Source organism: Crocodylus siamensis, chromosome 5, assembly GCF_052110815.1.
Source record: "Crocodylus siamensis isolate JL-2025a chromosome 5, ASM5211081v1, whole genome shotgun sequence".
NCBI lineage: Eukaryota > Metazoa > Chordata > Crocodylia > Crocodylidae > Crocodylus > Crocodylus siamensis.
This window is the reverse complement of record NC_143399.1, coordinates 60,558,693-60,582,760: the sequence shown is the minus strand read 5'-3', so window position 1 is coordinate 60,582,760 and position 24,068 is coordinate 60,558,693. Positions and strand designations below refer to the sequence as shown.

General features: G+C 42.7%; 1 protein-coding gene across 4 annotated transcripts; it reads right to left on the bottom strand.

Moving 5' to 3' along the window:
- Nucleotides 1–1,696: 1,696 nt before the first annotated feature.
- Nucleotides 1,697–23,995, bottom strand: RO60 (Ro60, Y RNA binding protein). 4 transcript variants are annotated; one of them, XM_090048484.1, is made up of 9 exons: nt 23,811–23,995; nt 18,214–18,813; nt 17,221–17,441; nt 16,768–16,914; nt 13,195–13,332; nt 11,449–11,565; nt 8,503–8,616; nt 5,139–5,285; nt 1,697–3,737 (listed from the first exon to the last, which is right to left on the bottom strand). In XM_090048484.1, exons 2-9 carry the CDS (start codon nt 18,791–18,793, stop codon nt 3,585–3,587), a joined length of 1,617 nt encoding a protein of 538 aa, XP_089904610.1. In that variant the 5' UTR covers nt 18,794–18,813; nt 23,811–23,995; the 3' UTR covers nt 1,697–3,584. The 4 variants fall into 4 exon arrangements, with proteins under 4 accessions (XP_089904610.1, XP_089904611.1, XP_089904612.1 ...); XM_090048485.1 differs by having other exon boundaries at nt 18,214–18,816; nt 23,815–23,995; XM_090048486.1 differs by having other exon boundaries at nt 23,815–23,995.
- Between the last annotated feature and the right edge of the window lie 73 nt (nt 23,996–24,068).

Genomic DNA, 24,068 nt, shown 5'->3' with positions numbered 1-24,068 from the left:
TGTATCTCACTGCATTGTTATAAATCTGCACTTTGTTCTGCCTTTAGGCAAACAAACAAAATGTTCCACCACTCCAAAAATGATACAGTATTAACCTCTTGGTGAAAAGACAATTCAGTAGTTTTCTCTTAAGTAATATGATTCTAATTGTGCCTTTAGTTCACATATTTTGTTTACATTTTTTATATTTTAACCACTAAATTAATTACATACACACCCACACCCTACTGTGCAAGTTACCTGGATCTACTCATTCTGCAGAATATAAATTCTTAGGTACCTGGACATATTACTAAAGAAGGTAATGATAGAAATGTTGTTTTGTTCCATAGGCTGGTTGTCCCCTAAAAGAAAACTGGCCAACAAAATGAGTAGTAGTGATCCTAGGAATATATAGCTTCATTCTCCTATGCCCCCAGTTTTGAGGGTCCCAAACTATGGAAGAGGGAAGGAACTAAGTACATGTGCTGCCAGCATTTGCTTCAATTTTGCCTCTTTTGCTACAGAAATGTTGGGGTGAGCGTAGGGGAGGGAAGCGAGTTCACCTAACACCAGCCTCTCTGCATTGTTTCCCAGCTCCTACCAGAGGCATGGTGTCTGTGGATCTCAAGCAATCTCCTGGGTGGGGGAAGAAGTGGGTGGGAAACGGAGGATGACTGGCACAGGGACAGATATGCAGCCCTTTCACAGAGGCAGCTGCTGCTACATTTTGATTCTTCCACTTGAACAAAGAGAGAATGATACAAACGTAGCAAAACCATTTCAACTCTAACCTGCTTCATCCAGGGCACTGACAGACATGAATAATAAAAAAAAAGAGCGTTACCAGAAGAGGAAGTATGTTTGTTTGACCCTGCTCCACAGCACTTGTATAAATCGGGTGCTTCAGTGGGGTTTTTTGGTGTTTTTATGTGAAAGCTGATTCAAGCAGCTCTTAGAGAGAAGTGCCAAAAAGCCCTGCTGAAGCACCCGATCTATACAGCCATTGGGTAAGCCAGGTCCAACAAACACATTGCCTCTTCTGGGCACATGCTGCGCTTTAAAGTAAAGTAAAGTGGCAGTTCAGTTTTGTTTCATTTTTCATGCCTGTAAGCAGCCCCAGTGTCTAAATGGTTCCAAAAGGTGTGTGTTGCTATACAAAACCTTACCATTTCCATGGAAGGAAGCAATAAACCTCCTCACCCCTGCTCTTTTGCCAAAAGTAGGATATAGGGAGCAATCTGGTCCTATTTGTAGCAGTTTGTTCCATGTCACAGCAATCGACACCAAGTAAAAATCAAGTAATGTATTATATTTGCATCTTTTAAATAGAGAAAACAAGCTTAGGATCATATTATTCACTCCATCTAGTCACCATGTTTTGCATTACTATGACCCGGAATGTCGTACAGCTCTCTCCAAAATATAATAATAATAGTCATAGTGTAATTGAATTTCTTATCAGCTATATTGAAAATTTATCTTGACACGGCGTGTCTAATCCAAGGGTTTGTATTCCATAATTGGACTATTTTCAAATATTCCGAATCAGTTAATTCTTTACTCTTCATCTGTAACTAAAGCCATTAGTTCAGTCAAATCTTTTTAGTTATCACAGGTTTGCAAAAGAACTGCACTGAACTGTTAGTTCAACCGTTGACCTTCTATGTAGGTAACGGGGGGGGGTTTCTTTTGTTCTTTTTTTTGGGGGGGGGTGTTTACATGTAATCTAATGAGCAGTGGTCCTGCATTCTATAAATTGTATCCCATCCCTATGGCATTACTAATTGATAATCTACAAAAACTCATTCACTTTGATGGAAAGCCACTGTTTCAACTGGCAGTTCTTCAAAATACCATTATTTTAAAAACAGCTCAGGCAATGGGCGTGTACAAATTCATGCCAGTGGGTTTCCTCACCATCCCGATTTATCCCACGTCAAGCATATTAATAGGTGGGGTTTGATGTCTTCAGTGACATCTCACAAACTGAAGCACTAAGCATGGGGCATGTAGCTATAAATGTTAAATAATATCTTAAGATGAAAGACAGCTCACCCTGCAAAACACTATTTTTAACCCTCATTTCTTTATATTTTAAACATATGAAAATGAGTTAAGCAACAAGAATTTAATTTACTATTAAACTGCAACATGTTTTACATTTAAGAGCATGTTTTGTAGCACAGCAACAAAGTTTGATGTAGTATTTATTATAATTAAATTATTTTTATAAACTGCAATAATTTTCAGATTAAATACAAATTCAGCTTTTAAAACAATCACCCTTAGTAGGAAACATGGTCATACAATTTAGGGGAAAGTGTAAAACTATGACTAAATCCCGTATGTATCTTAGTATGTGACATCAAAAAAAACATTTCATTACATTTATGCACACATTATTCATTCCTCCTCTAAGACAGAGTTGGGACATTCTCAGTTATTGTCTCCCTTACATGTTTCTTAACCCAAGAAAGTTTAAAAATCTAGTTGGCAATCAAATTTCTAAACAAGACAGACTTCAGAATTGTGAACAAGGCAGCTATATAATGCAGAAGTCTCAGAATCGGTCACTAAGAAGTGAAACTTTTAAAAAGTTAGACTGAGTCAATCTAATCAGTAAATATCATAGAAGAAAGGTCACTTTTAAATATTGCAAAGCACTATTCAAGATGATTATTTCTGTAGCATCAACACATTTGTAGGGGGTGGGAGAGAAGAGGAAGAAAGACATGCAGTGAAGTTCGTTTTGATCATTATGATCACACTTCAGGGTAATGCTAATTCTAGGGTCTCTGTCCATCTTTGTCACTAAGAAACTGCCGAAACTTCAGCACATTCACATCAGATGAGCAACCTAAACAACTTCAGGGACCTTTTCTCTACTACCAAGGGTTTGTACTATTTCCTGCAAAGCATGCCAATTTTACAACAGTGTTAATTAATTTTGCAATCCATAGCACTGCCTTTCAATTTACCAGATAGTTACAGATTTCATTCTAGAAGATCAAAAATCACAATCTATTTAGAAAAGATAAATCAAAATTGTCACTTTTACTTTGTCCATATAAAATTTGACAAGTATTTTTGTACTCAAATCACAGTAACATGGTCAAGTGTGCTCAGAAAATATTTCTTTTGCAAAATTGAATAGAGATGTTGCATCTTAATTTTTTCAAATACAAACATGAAAAACCCCTCATTAAACAGACACCTTTACAAGAGCCATCAAAACAAGCTACTTCTCCTTCCTCCTTGAACCCAGCAATACCAGTAGTGTCCTCACCAATTTATTCTTACAAAGAAAAATGGTCTACAAGGACAGAAAAACATGTTAGTACTGGCAAACTATAAAGTAATTAAATCATATACTATGTACCCCAGTAGCTAGTATTAGCAGGATTTGTGTAGTTATTTTTAACTTATATGCAACAGAAAAAAAAGAAAATTCTTGTATGCTTTTTTTGATTTCTGTTTTAGAAGGCAACATCATTCTTATACATGAATCATGTACCATCTTCTAGTACAGTTCATTTGGCTGGTAGTTCCCAGGGCGAAATCTATTGCCAGCAATGGACCCACTGGTAATAGGTATCCAGGAATTATATCAAATCTAAAGTGAAGTTTCGAATAACTTCAAGAGCTCCTGCATCAAAGCCACATATGTCCAACATGCCTCTATCATCTGGATCTGCGATGGTAAAACCATTTGATGTCATTCCACAAACGATCAGTTTTGCTGGAATGTTCATCTTCTAGAGGCAGAAAGGAAAGCAAATAAAACACTTTGAGAATGTACACCTACACAGCAAATTAATAATTATCTGGAAATCAGTTATGTTGTCCTTACACCAGCAAAGCTGAGATCACTGATGAAAGCTAGAGATTCCCCCAGCAAAGAGTTCAAAATCTGGCCCTTGGTATTTTTTTAAACCAGACCTCAGTCTGATATCAATAAAACTGAGGTAACTGCAATATGTTGCCTTTAAATACCACAGAAGGCATATAGATAGGTATAAACCTTATAAAAGTACTTCTAAGCAGGCCATCTAATGTAGAAATAAAATACAGTCTAAACAAAATGTAAATGTTTAAGGGTCTATTATCATCAGTCATGACCGTCATATCAAGTGGGCAAGAACAAATTTATGTCTTAAAAAAATAACTCCGGGAGCCACAAATTTGTCCTTTCCCACCAGCATCCTAAATTAGTTTGGGCAGGTTGTTCAAAATACCCATCTCAGTTTCACACACCTGCATGAAAGAGAGTGATGGTTACTTAACAAGGATATAGAGAGTAACTCCTAATATATCTGTGTTTGTAAAACATTTTTACACCCTTATGTGTAACAGTGGCATAAAAGCACAAGGTGTTAAAATGACAAAGGTATACGGTATGTAATGTGGAATATCAAAAAATTATGTTCAGAATTTGAATGAAGTTTTGTTGCACGGGAATATGTTTACAAAAGTTATTCTTTAATTTCAATTCATTTTAAGTGAAATGTCACTGAGTGGGATCAGGTGGAGAAAACTGTCAGATCTCATGAGATCAGCAGAACTGCTGAGCACTAGTAGCATGCAGAGCTCATAACTTCAGTAGCCTCCCTTCTGGAAGGAAAATAAACTCCGATTTCAATGGATTTGCATTCCTGTGGCACTACTTTCTTTGCAGTCTCCCATAATTTCACTCCGGTGGCTATTTGTATATTGCTCTGTGCTCTGCTAACACATTCAGTTCCACTGCAAGAGCAGGGAGGAAAACCGGAATTTCACTTGTTTTGCATTGTAGAGAATCCCCACTGCAAAAAGGAACTCAGCATGTAGCAGTAGGAGTTTATGAATTCACTGAATACTACATACATTAACTATTGTTACAAAAACTTAAATGCAGGATATTAATATCAGGCCATCAATACTGATAATGGAAAATCACGTGCAAGTAATTCCAGTCCTTATTGTTTTTTAAAAATATGTTTGTTTGTAAGTAGTGCTGTTAATTTCTGCCTCAGTGTATACAGACTCTAATACTTTTTCAGAAATATAAAGCCTAATACATTTACATAAATCACAAATATTCCTCTCTTTAAAAGAATCCTCTGAACACCATTTTCATTAACTATTGGCTCAGTATCATTTTAGGAAAGAATATTTACCTCTCTATATTTCCTCAAAGCAACTGCAGGATGAATATCTCCAAAGTATGTTTCATTATCAGTATAAACAATAAAGACATCAGCAGCTGTGTTAGTCTTTTCAGCCCATATCATTGGGAGAGCACAATCCGTGGCACCCATTTCAATCTAAAAATGCATACAAATATTATGAACTGCACTGTAAAATTCTGGAAATGTCATAGCAATCTGCCAACAGAAAAACAAAACTTCCCAAACTCTACTTACAAAAGGCACCATTCACTGGACCAATTTTCTACTGACATTAACTGCACAATTATAGAAATAAATATGTTAAAGAATATGTAACACTTGATAAACTGAGCTTAAAAGGGGTTTTTTCCTTTAGTGACAAACAAATTGGAAATGAGCAGAGAAACAAAGTATAGTAAAACAGTAAGTTAATATAGCAAGAACAATTAAAAAACGGCAACAACTTCTCATGACTAAAACAGTCCATGAAACTCTCTTCCCAAAGATTAAGAACAACATAAATAGGTTCTACCCTGTAATGCAAAATGCATGTCACTGATGTTAATGAAACTCTAGTCTACTTGTGCAAATTACATTGCAGGACTGAGGTTTAGAATCTGACTACTTATTAGGAAGCCAATAACTCCACTGCAGTGAATGAGGTCATTTCACTGAATTAGGTGGAACTTAGGAAGTGCTAACTTACCTCAGCCTAATATATATGCTATACATTTTAAAGTACAATGTAGTAGCACTGAAAAAATAAGACTTAGGACAGTGCTGCAATTATAAAGAACTGAAAATATTAAGATAATTGTTTATATATTGCTTTGAAAAATATTATGTTCTGAGTAACAATATATGCAAAAATATCCTGCATCTCCTCCATCCATTTTACCTCGCTTCCATCCATTTTTTTTAAGCTACTCATAAGCTACTCATCTCAAATTTATTTAGAGCTAAGTGACATGGAAAAAATTATCTAATTTACTGGACATGTTGTAAAAATAAACTAAGTGAGATATACAAAAGAAGGGGCACAGCAGGGAGGTAATAATATTCTAAAAATACAGACCTACCAAATTCATGGCAGAAGTAGGGTGCGTGGCCCTCCATGCGCCCCTCCACTGCTGACTGGTGAAGGGGGCACGCTTGCATCTAGCTCCTAATTGGTGGAGAAGCAAAAACTGTGGTTTTAACTATGGCGCCGTTTACGGCTCCCGCCGCTGATTGCCCAAGTGCCCTGATCCTTGTTGCTGACTAGCAGGGAGGCAAAAACCACACCATGTTTAAAACCATGGTTTTCGCTTCCCTGCCGATCAAGAGGGAGCAGTGAGGCCCCTCTGCCAATCAATGGTAGGGGGGAGGGAGGACGAAAAGGGGTCCAACTACCAATCTTCAGCCCAGCAGCACAGAAAGCACCATCCGGCTGGTAAGTCTGTTAGAGGAGGGGTGTGGGGAGCGTAGATTGAGGCCCCTACGGTGAGGGAGGGAGTGGGCCAGGGCCAAGGTAGGGGCAGGTATGGCAGGGCATGGAATGAAGATGGCAGCTTGACCTGCACTGTGGCTTCCGCTGCTGCATGCATCCCAGGGAGACGCAAGGGGGGGCACATGCCTCCCTCAGATCTGTGCACGGCGAAAGGCAGGCTGCCCATTTTGGGCTCAGGGCCTAGGCTACTCCAGCCTCTTCACGGTGCCTGTGCTTGGGCCAAACAAGGCGGGCAGTGGCTGCAGTGCTGAGAGAGGAGCGAAAGGGTGGGGCTAGAGCCACCCCAGAATTCACTGTACCCCGACCTCCCAGCACCACTACTGCATACCCTGTCCCGAGAGCAAGCAGTGGGAAGAGACTAGAGCAGCCACAGTCCCAAGTGCATAGCAGGCAGCCCACCCTTGCCCCACACACAGATCTGGAGGGCACACTGTTGTATTGCAGTAGCTATAATTGCTTATTATATTGCTATCTTTTATAATGAATTATTTAGCCCTTAAGATAAAGTTAATCTTGTTACGATTTACTTCCCATAATACTTTAATCAGTCATTATTGTTCTGGAATTAACCATCTATTTTAAATTTCCTATTGCATAGCATAAATATATTTAACCTATTGGTCTTATGATTTTAAAACTTAAATTTGGTATAATAAAAATTCTTATATAAGGTCTGTGGTATGTCTGGCATGTTTGACAAGAGGTAATGAAAGAATGAATGATGTATGTATGTGACAATGTGAAGGAAGACAGTCTTCTCACAACAGGTGAAAATAGCCTTGTGTGGTTTAACAGTTAAAGGTTGCAACAACGTAGAGTCAGCAGTCAAGGCTTACCAAATACTAAATTATGCCTTCACCCTGATGGCTGAACACTACAAGCTATGACCCCGCTAAAGATTGCAAACCGCAAATCTGGAAGATCACGTCCTACCTATCCTAGCCTGCCAGCAGGACAAGGAAGGTGACCTTCGTGTCTGACTCAGTGGAATCCATAGGCTTGTATGGGCAGCTATCACTATGAAGAACGAAAACAAAGAAAAGACTTTGGGTCTGTCTACCTGCAAGAAAGTGTGTTGGACACATCCAGCAAGACCTGATTCCATTCCTCATGGTCAGTCTGGCTGGCCACCAGACTAACACAAGCATCTTTAGAACTTGGTAACACCTTAACCTTTTCAGGACTGTCTAATTACCTGTGTGTATGTTTGGTTTTTTCTATGAATGAATGAATGAATGAATGAATGAATGAATATGTATGGAAATGAGTGAAACGGATAACCTTACTGCGTTTTTTTTTAATGCTTTTCATGCTGTATGTTTTACATTTTAACAAATGCGGTGTTGTGCCTTATCCCCTGAGAAGATTCTGAACTGGTTTTAATTCACACTGTATGCCCTTTGCGGACAACAACATGCCCCCATTGCCTCCTGTGAGGATGTGGGGAGCGGCAGGAGCCACCTCCCAGACAAGCTGTCGACTCAGTCCTGTGCCTCGTCCCACCTCAACTGAGCAGCGCCTGCCCTAGCCTCACTCCCTCCCTCACCGTGGGGGTAACTCGGTCTGCCCCCCACACCCTTTTCCCCCACAACAGACTTACCAGCCAGATACTGCTCTTCAGGCTGGGAGGCTGCACTCCTGGCCACATGCATGCTGCGGCTATGTGCATACATGCGGCATTTATCTGTGAAATTATCAGTCACATCAGCCAGAAAAAAGCCGACTGCTGATAATGTCAAATTTCCTTTTGTTGGTGCCAATACAATACGGACCGATGCAGCAGTGCACCTCTAAGCCATTTTCATGATTGTCAAAAATGAAGAAACAATTTATCATCATCACCACTCCCACCACACTACAACAGAAGTAAAAGTTTTTACATACTGTACTCATTGCCTCTAATACTTGAGGTAATGTCATGTCTACTGTCACTGGACAGGGGACCATTTCATCGGAAAAAGCAACAATATGGGAATCTCTCTCAGTACGTGCAACGACCTAGGAATAATAAAAAAAATTCAAATACTGCAATAATAACAATTTGCGGTACATGTACATGTTTAGCCATTAAAATTAGTGTCTAATGAACACACAAAACACCCAAATACCAAATTATATCCACCATATGGACATGCTGCAAACCCAAGCCCAAAGTAGCAGAGATGGACACAAGATATCCCAAAGGAGGGCACAGGAGCAGCAACCCACACTGCAGGGGTCTGCATCCCCTGTAATGCCAACTCTCCCTGCCAGCACTACAAGAGCCTCCAGGAACTTTTTAAATCCTACTCCTCTTACCCTTCATGGTAAGAGGCATGTCTTCTTCCCATCCCTTCTGCCCCTCCCTCACCTACCACACTGCTGCTTTCCTTGGTGTCTGGAGGGGAGGGGAGGTGCCTCTGAGCATCAAGGGGAAGGGGTGAAGGAAGAATTCACCTGCTTTAAAGGGCCTGAGGAAAGGAAGGATGGAAAGCAACACAGTAAGGACCCTCAACTTCAGAAAAGCAGACTTCAGCTCATTTGGGGAACTCATGGGCACGATGCACTGGGAAACCAGGTCTGAGGGGAACATGGATCCAAGAGAGCTGGTTGTACTTCAAAGAAGCCTTACTGAGAGTGCAGGAACAAACCACCTTAATGTGCAAGAATTCTAGCAAACATGGCAGAAGACCACCTTGGCTGAGCAGGGAACTTTTCAGTAAACTAAATCACAAAAAGGAAGCTTATAAGAAGTGGAAGCTTAGACAAATAACTAGGAAAGATGTAAGAGCACTGCTCGGGCATGCTGGGATGAAGTCAGGAAGGCCAAAGTGCAACTGGGGTTGCAGCTAGCAAGGGATATGAAGGGTAACAGGAAGGGTTTCTATAAGTATGTCAGTAGCAGGAGAAGGATCATGGAAACTGTGGGTCCCTTACTGAGTGGGAGAGGCAACCTTGCGACAGAGGATGCAGAAAAGGCTGAAGTGCTCAGTGCCTTCTTCTCCTGAGACTTCACAAACAAGATCAGTTCCCAGATTGCTACATGAGGCAGCATGGTTTCGGGAGCAAGTGAGCAGCCCTCTGTGGTGAAAGAACACGTTAGGGGCTACTTAGAAAAGCTGGACGTCTATAAGCGCATGGGGCTGGATAGGATGCACCCAGGGGTGCTGAGGGAGTTGGCTGATGTGATTGCAGAGCCATTGGCCATCATATTTGAAAACTCATTGTGACCAGGAGAGGTTCCAGATAATTGGAAAAGGGCAAACATAGTGCCCATATTTAAGAAAGGGAAGAAGGATGATCTGGGGAACTACAGACTAAGCAGCCTCACCTCAGTACTTGGAAAAATCATGAAGCAGATCCTCAAAGAATCCATTTCTAAACACTTGGAGAAGAACAAGGTTATTAGGACAGGTAAGCATGGATTCATCAGGGGCAAGTCATGCCTGACCAACCTGATTGCTTTCTATGATGAGGTGACTGGCTCCATGGATGCAGGAAGACTGGTGGATGTGGTGTACCTTGATTTTAGCAAGGCTTTTGATAAGGGAACTGGGCTTTTTATTTAGTGTAGAGAAGAGGAGACTGAGAGGACTTAATAGCAGCCTTCAACTACCTGAAGGGGTGTTTGAAAGAGGATGGAGCTAGACTGTTCCCAGTGGTGGCAGATGACAGAACAAGGAGCAATGGTCTCAAGTTGTAGTAAGGGAAGTTTAGGTTAGATATTAGGAAGAATTTTCTCACTAGGAGAATAGTACAACACTGGAACAGGTTACCCGGAGAGGTGGTGGAAACTCCATCCTTGGAGGTAAAGTTTTGGCTGGGATGATCTAGCTGAGGATGGTCTTGCTTTGAGCAGGAGGTTGGACTAGATGACTAGTCCAGGAGGTTGGACTAGATGACCTCCTGAAGTCCCTTCCAACCCTAACTTTCTATGATTCTATGACTTAAATGTTTTCAGAGACTCCACTAGTATAGTTCAATCCCTCTGGATCAACCAACTTCTAACAAAGCAAGGTTAATACCTGGACTCAATGCTGCCTTTCAAAGTTCCCCACATTCTTCTACATCCTGTAAAGATCTTAAATAAATAAATGGGAAGTCTAATCACTCACTCTCTCGCTACACAAGCGCGCGCACACTTAGCTTTTAGCTTCCATTAGTAAAACTTGATTTTTTTTGTTCACCCTTTAAGAGAAACTACTATATTTTTAAATGCAGAAAAATTCTGTAACTTAAACACAAAACTAATTTAAAGTTCAAACTTACAAAAAAAAGAGAGGCAAAACAGAACCATTGCCTCCAACAGGCACAGAAAAAAAATCCTTCAGCACAGGTTTTAACTCATCCCATAAAAACAAGAGGGAAACTTTTTAAAACCTTAAAAAACAAGAGGTTATATAATTTTACCTCAAAGACAGCTCTCAGGCTTCCTATGTTAAAATTCCAATTAATTCAGGGGTAGGGAATTATTTGGGCCCAGGCGATATTTGATGAGGTGTTTCGGATAGATATTAGGAAGGATTAGAATAAATAGAACAAACAAAGTAGCCTGAATAAGTAGAACAAACAAAAGTAGCCTGAAGACTGCCAGATTATGGTAGGGACCAGTTTAGTACAATGCTTACTCTTATTGAATCTGTTCACTAATGGCCTCATGGGCATAAAAGGACCTGCAGGAGGGCTGGTATGGGAGCCACTTTCAGCACATCAAGCACAGATTTCCCCTGTGAGGTAAAAACATCTAGTGGCAACTTTAAAAGTAAGAAGAGCAACGAGAACTACCTCAGCACACTGGACTATGAATGGTAAAGAATTCAGGACAATTAATCCAACTAATCAATTTCTTACCATACACATTGCTGCAGCAGCTGTACTAGCTTCTAACACACTACCAAGAATTTTCTGTGACATGGAACCACTGACATCAACTGCAAGTATGAAGCGCTTTCCTGTTGGTTCTACCATCTAGAATGGAAAAAGAAATACCATAAGTCCTCATTTTGCTATATATATGTAATTTTTCGTCCTCAACTAAGTTACTCCATCAATACATTTAAAAGCAATTGAGGAAGTCAAATTATTTCCTCCTCTCTTTTTAGAGTAATATCAATCTGTTTTAAAAAACAAACCCACAGCTATTAAAACAGATACTAGATAGCCTGTCACTCAAAAAAAATCCCTCTAACCTTTCAAACTAGGGGTGCACCAATAGAGATTTTTTTGGGCGGATACCAATGGCCAATTTTTAGCCGGCCATAGCGGGCAATAATGATCCAATTCTGACTTGCAGCCAGGCAGCGTGGGGAGAGGTGTCTGACTGGTAAGTCTGTTATGAGGAAAAGGGGTGAAGGAAGACGCACTGGGGGGACAGAGAGAGGCCCCCACGGTGAGAGAGAGGGTGGGGCTGGGCGGGACAGACCCACCAGTGCCATGTCTGGGAGTGCAAGGAGGGTGCAGCTCCTACCACTGTGCACACCCCAGGACGGCATGGTGGGGGGGTGCATGCTTCTGGATCTGTACATGGGGTGATGGTGGGCTGCTCTTAGGGCAGCACCAAGCTCTTCCCAGTGGGCTAAGCTCCAGGTGGACAGCGGTGGCACTAGAAGCGGAGCTATACACAGGAGCAGCTGTGCCCACCTCCAAATTCACCGTAGTGCCCCCAAATCCCCCTCCCAGTGGCAGCCCGTCCTCGCCCCACATGCAGATGCGTGGGCACATGCCCCCACGGGGTGCCCAGTGGTGGGAGCCATACCCCCCCAGTTCCCACCAGAAAAGCCACTCAGAGCTCTGTCCTGCACCCCGTGCCAGCTGTGCAATGCCTGCCCCTGCCCCAGCGCCTCCTTCACTGTGGACCTCGATTTGCCCCCACCACACCGCTTCCCTCACAAGACATACCAGCTGGAGCTGGCTGCTTTCCACGCTGCAAAGCTGCGCTCCTGGATGCCTGCATGCTGTGCTGCGGTGGGGCTCATTCACTGGGCATTTATCAGCAACATTATCAGCCACATCAGCCAAAAAAAGCCTGTTGCTGATGCTGTCAATTTTCTTTATATCTGTGCCGATCTGATATGGGACCGACGTATGGGTGCACCTCTATTTCAAACCCATATACAGTTTGAGAAGAAAAAGGAACTGACAAAGCAGTAAGGGCATACTTTCTAATGGTTTTAGTCAGGTTTGCTAAAATTGAACAAACCTGATCAAACCCAAGATTGTTCCTTGCATAACACGTGTCTTATGCAAGTTAAAATCAGGTGCCAGCTGTTATTACTGTACCTCACTACTAGGTGGTGGGTAACCAGTAACAGCCTCTACGTTAGGTAAAACTGTTACTTCACAGTAAGCTACAAAAACATGAAACCTAAATTAGCATAAAGTATATTAGTATACTTTAATCCTTATTCTTTTTCGAGACTGGGTAAATGTCTCTCATTATAGAGGCTTACATGCTCTGTTTGCTTCTTGTTTACACTAACATTTTTAGGTCATAAATCTAGACCCTTAGTGCATGTGTACCCCAAAAACTTATGATGTTTTAAAATACTCTAGTCTTACAATTTCTTTAACAAGAGTTACTCACAAATGGGCCATTACCTTGAATGTTTTGTAAAATGCAGCATCAAGAGCCTCTAAAATATCCTTATCAGGACACCACCGAAGCTTGCCCCGGAATCCACGTTCTCCTTTATAGGTCTCTAATGCAACCAAAACATGGAATGGATGTATTCGAGCCTACATGCAAAACAGATCAAAAAGGCTAGGTTTAAAAATACACAGAATTTTGTAAATTTTTTTTTTTTATATACAAAACAGACAACACATCAGGTAGACTACGGTTGCAATTTTCTGATTATTTTATTACAGCTTCAAGTTTTAAAAAAATACTATAGCCACTCATCCACAAATGACACAAAATCATAACATACCATTTTTACCCCATAGCCAAGAGAACAAACCCTCTGGCCCATCCCAATTACAGTTCAAACCCCTTTCAAATCTGAAGAGTCCCATGGCTCTCAGCCTCTCTTCATAAGGCCTGTTCTCTTGTCCTTTGATCATGCACGTGGCTCTCCTCTGGACTCTTTCAAACTTCTCCACATCCTTCCTCAATTGTGGAGCCCAGAATTGGATGCAGTACTCCATCTGCATCCTTACCAAGGCTGAGTACAGAGGGAGGATGACATCCTGAGATTTACTTGAGAAGCACGTATGGACGCAGAGCGAAGTTTTGTTTGCTTTACCAGGTACGACACTGCATTGGTGGCTCATGTTCATTGTGTGGTCAATCATGACCCCCAAGTCGCTTTGGGCAATGATGCTAGCAAGCGTAGCACTGCTGTACCACACCCCACCCCTCCAAGGTAGAGTACCTTACAAACCTGATGATGTTCAATACCAAAAAAGGTATATGCCCACTTACTAAGTTTATTCAAGTCAGCCTGGATCACACCTGAGGACAGGCTAGTGGACGCTATGCCTCAAAGTTTAGTGTCATCGGCGAACTTAGCCAGTGCGCTTCTGATGCCCACGTCCACATTGTTGATAAAGATGTTAAAGAGAACCAGTCCAAGGACAGATCCTTGGGGAACACCGCTGTTCACGGAGCGCTATAACGATTCACTACCATCAACCACTACTCTCTGGGTCCGACCTTGGAGCCAATTTCCCAGCCATCGGACTGTGGTGTAGCTGAGGCCACAGTTGGACAATTTTTCCATGAGGTCATGGGACACTAGATCACAAGTTTTTTAAAGTTCAGATATATGATGTCAATCTCTTCTGCCTTGTCCAGGTGATATGTCACCTGGTCATAGAAGATGAGATTGGTCAGGCAAGTCCTACCCGTGACAAACTTGTGCTGGCTATCCCTCAGGATGTTGCCCTCAGCCAGCTTATCCAATAGGGTCTCCTTGATAATTTTCTCCAGAATCTTACCGCGGATTGAGGTCAAGCTGATTGGCCTGTCATTCCCAGAATCTACTTTCTGCCCTTTCTTGAAGATGGGTACCACATTGGTTTTCTTCCAGTCGTCAGGTACTTCACCCGAGCACCACGGGTTTTTGAATATTTTTGCCAATGGTTGAGCTATGACACGTGACAGCTCCTCAAGTACTCTGGGGTGTAATCTGTCAGGACCAGATGACATGAAGGTGTCCAGCCTCCTAAGGTGATCCTTTACTAGGATCAAAACCAATCCTGGGTATAAATACACTCTCACCCTGGCCATTCTGACAAAAGACCGACATGAAGTACCCATTAAGCAGATTGGCCTTTCCCTGGCTGTTGGTTATCAGCTGTCCTGTTTCATAATAACCTAGAGACCTTCTGTCCTGGCCTCCATCCCACAAAGGGCATCCTTAACTGCCCTTTGTCAAAGTCACAAGCCAGCATCCATCTGGCATGCCACCCAGATAGGCCTACCAACTATGTAAGCCAGGAGGCTGGCTATGTCCTTGTCCCTCAGTTCAGGTGGCCAAGACAGTGGCTAGGTTAATATTTCTTTTAAAGTAACCTACCAAAGACCTTGAATATGTTTCATCTCAAAACCAAATGGGAAAAGACAAATAAGTACAAACAAGGAAAATATTTTAATGCAGTTATTAAAGAAATTCAGTTCCTTAAAACTGACCACTTTCTTGCATACACTATGCTAATGATTATTTCCACCTTCTGTTCCTCCCTTGGTTCTCTGCTTACCATCTTAGCTCCTCAGTCACTTATTTACACTGAGAGACAACTACCCTCTCAACTTCATCTCTGTTCCTCCACTTAGTACAGGGGCCTTAAAAAAGAAGATACATTTCATATTCTTGTTCCACTCCTAGACTCCTGCTGGCCTTAGCCCTTCTGTAAATAACTGAAATATTATACCTGTGAATTTATAAGCCCAAAGTATTTTTTCATTATTATTTATTTACAACAACACTTGAGCCAGAGCCTGAAAAAAGTGGTGCTTTGTTATCCAGTATTAGAACAGTCTCAGAAGAACATGTGCAATCGATTAAAAAAACACTGCGTAAGAGTGCTTATAGATCATTTGGGGCTGGAAAGGACCTTGTAGGTCATCGGGTCCAGCCCCCCTGCACTAGGCAGGAAAAAATAGCTGGGGTAAGGGGACCCCAGCAAGGTGAATGTCCATTCTGCTTTTGAAGATTTCCAGGGAAGGTGACTGCACCACCACGGGAGGGAGTTTATTCCACAGTCTGGATACCCTGACTGTGAAGGAGTTTTTCCTGGAACTGAGCCTGAACCAGTCTTCCAGGAGTTCATATCCATTGCTCCTGGTCTTCCCCAGCAGTGCCCTGGTGAACAGCTGTACACCCAGTTCTTGATGTACTCCCCTGATGTAGTGGTAAGCTGCAACCAAGTCCCCTCTCAGCCTTCTCTTCTGTAAGCTGTAGAGGCCCATGTCCCTCACCCTCTCCTCATATGGATTGTCTTGCAAGTCCCTGATCATACCGGTGGCTCTTCTCTGGACCCTCTCAAGTTTTTCCACATCCTTCTTCAAGCGTGGCTTCCAGAACTGGACGCGGTACTCCAGCTGCGGTGTCACCAGTGTGGAGTACAGTGGGAGTATTGCTTCCTTAGTTTTGCATGAGATGCAATGGTTAATGCATGCCAGCGTGTTGTCTGCCCTTCTGGCCACAGCATCGCACTGCCAGGTCATGTTTATGCAATGATCGGTCACTACCCCTAGGTCCCTTTCGGCCAGGGTGCAAGTCAAATTGTCGCCACCGCGCCTGTAGGTATGTTCGGGATTGTTTTCCCCAAGGTAGAACACCTTACACTTCTGAGTGTTAAAGTTTATCTGGCTCCGGTCCACCCAACTCTCCAGCCTATCCAGGTCTGCCTATATTTCCAACCTATTTTCTGGTATGGCCACGCTCCCCCATAACTTGGTGTCATCTGCGAGCTTTTCACTCCCACATCCAAATCACTGATAAACAAGTTGTAAAACACCAGTCCAGGCACAGACCCCTCAGGACACCACTGGCCACTTCTTGCCAGGATGACACAGATCTGTTCGTGAGAACTCTGTAGGTCCTACCATGCAGCCAGTTTCCACCCACTGAACTGCTGAGCAGTTAAGCCCACAATCTTCCAATTTTTCCACAAAGATAGCAAACCACACAAATACAAGCCTCAAGTGATAAAAACAGTTCATACCTTTTTTAGTATTTTCTCATTTTTCAGTCTTTCACATACTAGGGACACTTCTGGGCTTCCTGGTTCTAGTACTGAATTTGCTGTCATCTTTCCCAAATTCCTCAACATTGCAGTAAGGGGCATTTCCTGTAACAATGCTTTCCATATCTGATACAGTATCAGAATAGGGAGTAAAAAAAGAGAAGCAAAACTCAGTATAAAATTTTTTCACTCAGTATAGAAATCCATATCTTGTGTGTAAATAAGACATTAAGTAAAAATGTAAATATATATTAAAATGTTAAAACTGATAGACACTTTGGTCTCACTTTATATTAACTACTTATATCATTTCAGCCTTAAAATGTTTTCTCTGGAATAAAAATAAATCATTAGCAATTTAGACTTCATAAGATGCACAAAATATTCCTTTATAAAACACTAGCTTGTATGATACTATTCTACTTTACCCACCTCTTTAGATTTCAGATGGTTTGTTGGGAGATGCTCCCTAACTAAACTATACTCTTCAATCAAATGAATAACCTCCAATTCATCTTTTGTTCGTTTTACTCTTTCCACTGCTTCCAGATATTTTAAGAGTTTTTCAGTCTCAGCAGAAAGTGCCTTCTCTTTATATGCCTCTTGAACTTCGTTCCATCCCTTGGTGATATATTTAGTGACTATAGCAATTCCTATTGAAAAAGAAAAAAATTTTCTATTCAAGATTATGGTGAAGTATTAGAGCGTTTAGTAGGTCTTGTAGATAAAATAGTCAGAAGCATACTAAGGTTTCACTTCTCTAAATGTAGAGACTGCAATACATTAATATGTATAATACACAATACTTTAGGTTTCTTTTAAAGATATATTATGAAATGAATAAAATAAGGTGTGCTCTTAACACCTCTACCCTCTTTGACACAAAACACTTACATATGAAGAAGACAAGGAAAAACCTACTCAGAAAAGACAATGAATATTGATGTCCAATTTGCAGCTGATATGTATTATGTTTACCCTGAGTTCCATGCAGCAGAGTATTCTCAGGTTGTCTTTGCTTTTCATTTGTAAAACTAGGGGCTTTTCTAACTTAAGGGAGGCAGACAACCAAGATCACTGTCAAATCTCAATTGCACACAACATATCTAGTTAAATAATGAAAAGTGTATTAATAAAATCTTCCAACTGATATGAAAACAGAAAAAAAAATTGTAAGCACTATTTAACCCAGCCTCAACAGCAACAAGATAAGTAATAAGAAACTATAGTTTACTTTTGAAGAGTGAAGATAAATGGGCCACATTTTCTATGACCTTTTGTAGTCTTTTCTCATCTGTAAGATACCATCAGCAGACACCATCATGCCAAAATGACATTTAAGCTTCCAAGACACAGACATGCAAGAAACAACACATTTATAATACTGCATAATGTTTTTACTAAAGATTGATAAAATACTGTTACCTTCATTGGAAGGTTTTAGATGGGACAACCTCAGAAGGTCTTTATGAGACCAGCCATTCCTTTGTTTATATTTTGTAACTGCTAGAGCAAGAGCCATGCCATTCTTCCCATTATACCAGTCTGCAACAGCTTTTCTCAGGGCACGGCCCCACATGCCACATTTCATCCCCTCCTTCAGATCCTTTTTAAACTGGACAAGAGTAAAGAGATGGGTTGGTATGCGGCACACTTCAGAAACAGCCTTAAACGCCGCTTGTTTAGTTTTTGCGTCAGAGCACTGTGAACAAACTGCTAGAGCAAAAAGCAATGGTTCCTGTTTTGCTGTCCTCCCTTCTACACTGAATGTCTTTATTTCCTGTACCACATCACAGCCTTTGCCATCTTCAATCAATCTTATTAAAGCTTCTGTATTTTCAAAGGCCAGTTTCTTCTCCCCGATATAGTAAGTTCCACCTTCTGAACCAAAACACAAAAAACGGTGCAGTCTATTCATATCAGTGACCTGCCATACATAGCCACCTTCTGAGTTTTGCACCTGCTTCTCATTCAGAGGTTGCATTTGGCTTACTTCTTCCTCCATTGCTGACAATTTTAGGAAGCCTGCTGGAAAAGAGAGAGAGAGTAAAGTTTTATTAAATATTAATGAGGAAATTTGTTGGGCTTTTTTGGCATTTATCAGTTTCCACGTAGATCTAAAGCCAAATGAGTACATCGCATCAGAAACGCCTTATTTTCCCCTCCTATCTTTATCGTTAATCATGTAATGGAACAGCAGGAATGTAGTCCAGCAAATGCTTTATTTAGTAAAGTTGACCTTCAAAAATACATTTTAAAAATCAGGTTGGTGCCTTTTTCAGATTCCTGGGGCATGAAGAAATTGTGAAAGGATTTTGAGGTTAAAGTCTGTTCCCTCCCATCGAGCCAACTAATTTTGTTGGCTCTATCTTAAAGCATTTCATTGTGAATGCCAACTGCTGAAGGAATGGAGTAACTAAATCTCACAAAGATGTCATTTGCCACAAATATTAGGAAATCACCAATTTGTAAATAATGTTGGTACAAAGAATAGTGATCTGACTGAAAACCTCCAACCTCAGCTGGTCAACTTCTACTTTCTCTGTGCTTGTGACCATTGCATCATCACTGCTCTCTAGGCAGGAGAGAAAAATGTCCTGAATTTCTCTAGCATAAGAAGCTAGTAAAATGGTGATTGATATTAGGAAGCAGAAATGCTAAAACCTCAGCTAAATAGGAAGGGCAGAAGGAAAATTGTAACAAATATGAAGGAAAAGTATACCTTTACATAAGATTCAAATATGTCCACCCTTTCCAATGAGGGCATAAAAAGCACACACAGAGACAGAAACAAAGCCCCCTAATTCTACATTTCTTTAATTCTAAGGCAAAAAAGAGAAAGAGAAAGCAAAGAAAAAAATCCCAAACTTTCCGGGCTTTGTTTACACACCATATGTAAGCAGACTACTGAAACAGTCACTCTGAAGCATACCTAGTATTTTTATATTTCTAATCTCAATTGGAAGGATTAAGGGAAAAAAAGTTACGTTCATGCCAAAAAAGTTATTTTTCAAAAAGACAAAATCCAGCTATAGTGAAGTCAACCAAAAACAAAACAATATGCCAATGTAAATATAACGCAAAATCGAAATTAACAGCACTGAAAGGGAGACTGAAATGAAACTGAACAAGGAGTGGTCAGCCTGGAGCCGAAGTGCTACAAGTGGCGTAGCCAGTCTCTGTGCCTGGCACAAGAATCCTTCACACAATTCTCTACAAAATGGTCTAACATGGGTGCTCAATCCCTGGCCTGCTGGCCAGATATAACCCTTGGCAGTATGTCATCCATCCCATGGAGCACTGCATGATAGATTAGGTGTGGAGGTCAGTGCTAAGCCTGATCTCAGCCTATGTGATCAAGCAGAAGTAAAACAGGGCCCCCAGAGCCCAATCCCAGGGGTGAGGATAATCCAGTCCATGGACCTGCCCTGCAACCTTCGTTTGTCCGCAAGGCCAAGAAATTGAGCGTCACTGGTCTAACATATTGTCTATTTGTGCACTATGGTATGTTATTATTAGGGTATTACATGTAATCAAGGCACTGAAACCATGTGTACATTGTTACTGTAGAGTGGTGAAGCTAACATCTAAATGTGCAAAGATAGCTACAAGCATATAGATGTAATTACTTTGTAATTTTTGTTCCAGTGTCCAAGAACTACTAAATTCTTCAAAACTGCAATCCTTATGTAGCAAAACCCCCAGTCTTCTTTTTCCTTTTTAAAGTGCATTTCCTCCCCTTCCCCAACCATTTCTGACTTTTTTTCTTTCCCTCTCTAATCCCTATAGACAAGTATAAGTGAGCTAACACATAGCATTTTATTTTGGGAGCAAGTTGCATTTGTTTTGTTTTTTCTCCTTTATATTGTATAATTATTATGTTTATATCGAGTTTTACTGTTATATATTACTGTTTTACTGGTACTATATGATTTAGGCCTACATGTGTAAGTTAGCATAAGGCATGCCAAGTTTCCATTTTGTTTGTCAAGTCACCATCCTGTCCCCAGGCCTGGTTGTGTAACCCATGACTCACACCTACTCCTCCTATGTAACTTGGTTCCTGAATGAATGGGGATGAATGCGGGTGCTTGGGAGCCGATGGCAGTAGGTTTAAAAATAGCTCCCTCTGCATGACTGAACCATCAACACCAATACCCAGACCAAGGACTCAGCCCTTGGAACCACCCTCAGCATTCAAGAAACAAAAGATGAGGCAACCCACTACTGTGCCAAGGCTGCACACGCTCTGCTCTGTAAGAACATTTGGATCGCTACGGAACAGGACAGGCCCTCCCCATAGGAGATCAGAGGTAGTCTGCCACATAAAAAGGGCAGTGAAGACTGATTCCTTGGGACACCCTCTCCATCTGGACTAGCACCACGCCACACCATCTATGCATCCAGAGGTCCTGCCAGCGACCCCTCTCTGGACAACACCTACTGGGCAAGGACCCCTTTCCAGCCTTGATAGGTAGCTATCACCCCCACCCACTCTTCAACCAAGGATTTGGACTCTGCTTCTCTTCCCTACCTGGACTCCAGCCCTTCCACTGAGTCTCTTTCTCCTGCTGCCGTTGTAAGTGCATGTGTGAGTGCATGTGTGAACTAATAACTTCATGAGTCAGTGTAGTGTGTTGTCTGTGTAATAAAACTGTTATTTGGACCCCTAAGTTGGGTTTTGCTTTACTATGGTTTTGCCCTGCTCCAATCTCAGCTCCTCGCCCCTCTAATTTCTCTCTCATTTCTTCCTCTCCTGCTTCTGGCTCTCTGCCACCTCCAACACCTGTCCTGAGTTCCTCTCTTCCCCCAAACCCTGTTTCTTTGCCACTGTCTTATCCCCACTGCCTTTTCCTTTTCCCCTGAGCAGCTCAATTTCTTTCCTGTCTCCTCCTTGCCACTGCTTATCTGCCCAATATCTCAGCTGTCTGCCTCCCAGTCTACCTTAAGTAAACCCAAGCCTCAGTTCCTCAGCCAGCTTCTCTGTAGTCTACCGGTTCTAATCCCACTTCTGGCAACTTTCACTGCCCACACTTCAACTCTCTCTCTCTCTCACCTGAACCTTCCCCCAAGCACACACATACCCACTGTACCATCCAAGTTAGGAACTTACCTGTGTGTATGTGTAGATGGGTTGTATGTGTGTGAACTGGTGAGTGTGTGTAAATATGTCATTGTGTGCATGATATATGAATTAGTGATCTGTGTCTAACTTTTGGGGTGTAGGTGCTTGAATTAGTGATAGGTATGCATGTGCCTATGCTGGTTTGGATGTCTATGAGCTGGTAGTGTGCGTGTGTGTGTATATATGTGCAATTGTGTCACACCCTCCTAACAATGTAATATTGAGATCCTAGAGTTGGCCTGAACCTACAGGGTGACACTTAAAGATATGATATTGGTTGCAAGATCCAAAATTGATTTTCATTACAACGAATCCCACCTGTTGCAAACCCTTAATATCCAATTTCTAGGAAAGCCAGCAACTGACTATCAGAAAATACAAGGTACAAATTTGTCTACCCAATCTTCTCAAGAATCCCTGTTACTTGGGTCCAGATGGTCAGGGACATGCACTCGCAGCAGCACCAGCAGTAGTGGCTGTTATTGTGTCCCACAGCATACACTGTTGTGCTTTGCTTAGGAACAAACTGTTCTGCTTCGGGCAAACTACCTGTACCCAATTCCTCCTGGCTCCCAGCTGCCCTCCATGTGTTGCAGGCTGGGGAACAAGCTGCCTCAGCATGGGCTAGTCGGCAGGAAGCCCCATGCTGAGGCACCCTAGCCAACCAGAGAGTGGCATGTGGAGACAGGAGAGCAGACAGCCCCAGAGCAGGCAGCCCCAGGAGGCAACAGGCCTCCTGCTACCTGGAGGAGTACTACCATACATATATCTTAGCATGCCTTCAGCATTATAGCCTGACTAGCTAAACTGAATGCACCAAATGAATCCATCCAAAGTGGCCACCTGATGCGCTCAATATTATCATGAGAAGCAACTTTGTTTTGCCAGCACAACCTTCAAAAAGCCCATATTCAGTGATGCCACTCCCAAAAATCATTGCACAGATTAGGAGACACAAGTTTACCTCCAGTTAAATGTTAGGGTTACTGCATTTTAGGACTGCTTCCTGAAAGGACACTGCTTGCACTGTGCAAAATGCTGAAATAGAATCATAGAAATATAGGGTTGGAAGGACCTCCGGAGGTCATCTATTCCAATCCCTACTTCAAAGCCCCAACTATATCATCCCAGCCAAGGTTTTGCTTAGCTGGCTGGATATGGGGCCAGTGGCTCCCCCCTGCCCAGTGCTTGGCTTCACAGCTGGGGAGGAGACCAGGGAGACCACTTGCATGCTTAAGCATTGCAAATCCAATCCAAAAGAAGATGGTTATTCTCTGAGGACTGGCTTTTGACAAAGAAATGGAGCTCAGCTTTCCTTAGCAAGCTTCATTACTGGGTGTGATTCACCAGCTACGGAAAATCCCAGGGAACAACGTCCAACCCTATTTTCCCGGGGCTAAGCTGGCAAGGCGGCCCCGCCTCACGTTTCTATAGGAACGTCGTGGCCCATTCAGTTTATTAGGGTTCAAGAAACCGCAACCAGCGCCGAGGGCTGGGCTCGCCCTGCGCTGCATCCACGGCCTGCGGCAACGCCCTAGCCACGTCGAAGGCTGCGCTAGAGACGGGGTGCGGGCAGCCCCCGGGGCTGGCGGCTCTTGCTTCACTTCCACCCCCAGCGCAGCGCCTGAGGCGCGGACAAAAGGCTACAGAGAAACCAACGCGTCTGGCCCCCCCCACTTCGCCAGCGGCCTCCTCCCCCCCCGCATCGCCACCCCCACAGCGCGCGGGCCCCGCGCTGCTCGGCCCCCCCAGCACCCCGCTGCGAGCGGAGCGGGGCCCCGTGCGGCGGGGGAGCGCGGCCGGCTCCCAGCCCCGTTTCTCCCGCCGGGCCAGGAGCCATGGTGCAGCCGGGGTGCCCCGCGGAGGTGGCGCTGGCAGCCGCGAGGCTGAGCCCTACCTACGAGCTAGAGCAGGGCCGGGTGGAAGCGGCGGCAGGAGGGAACGGGCCGCCGCACCCGATTAGGACTCTTGCTTCTCCTCAGACTTCGGTCAGGCTCAGCCGCTCCCTAACAGCCGCCGCAGTCCCCGGATAGAGCTCCTCCCCGCACCCGGGTGGAGCCCGTGGCCCGGATACTCTTCTCTCCCACTTTCCGCCTGGGCAAGCAGCAGCTCAATACCCGGATGGAGGTTTTCTGAACAGGGGAGGAGAAGGCGG

Excerpts from the sequence above, each read along its gene's own strand:
- RO60 (XM_090048484.1), bottom strand. The coding sequence starts at position 18,793 with ATGGAGGAAGAAGTAAGCCAAATGCAACCTCTGAATGAGAAGCAGGTG. Across the intron at positions 16,915-17,220 it reads ACCATCTGAAATCTAAAGAG|ATATGGAAAGCATTGTTACA; the intron begins GTGGGTAAAGTA and ends ATACTGTATCAG. Across the intron at positions 13,333-16,767 it reads ATGAGAAAATACTAAAAAAG|GCTCGAATACATCCATTCCA; the intron begins GTATGAACTGTT and ends TTTTGCATGTAG.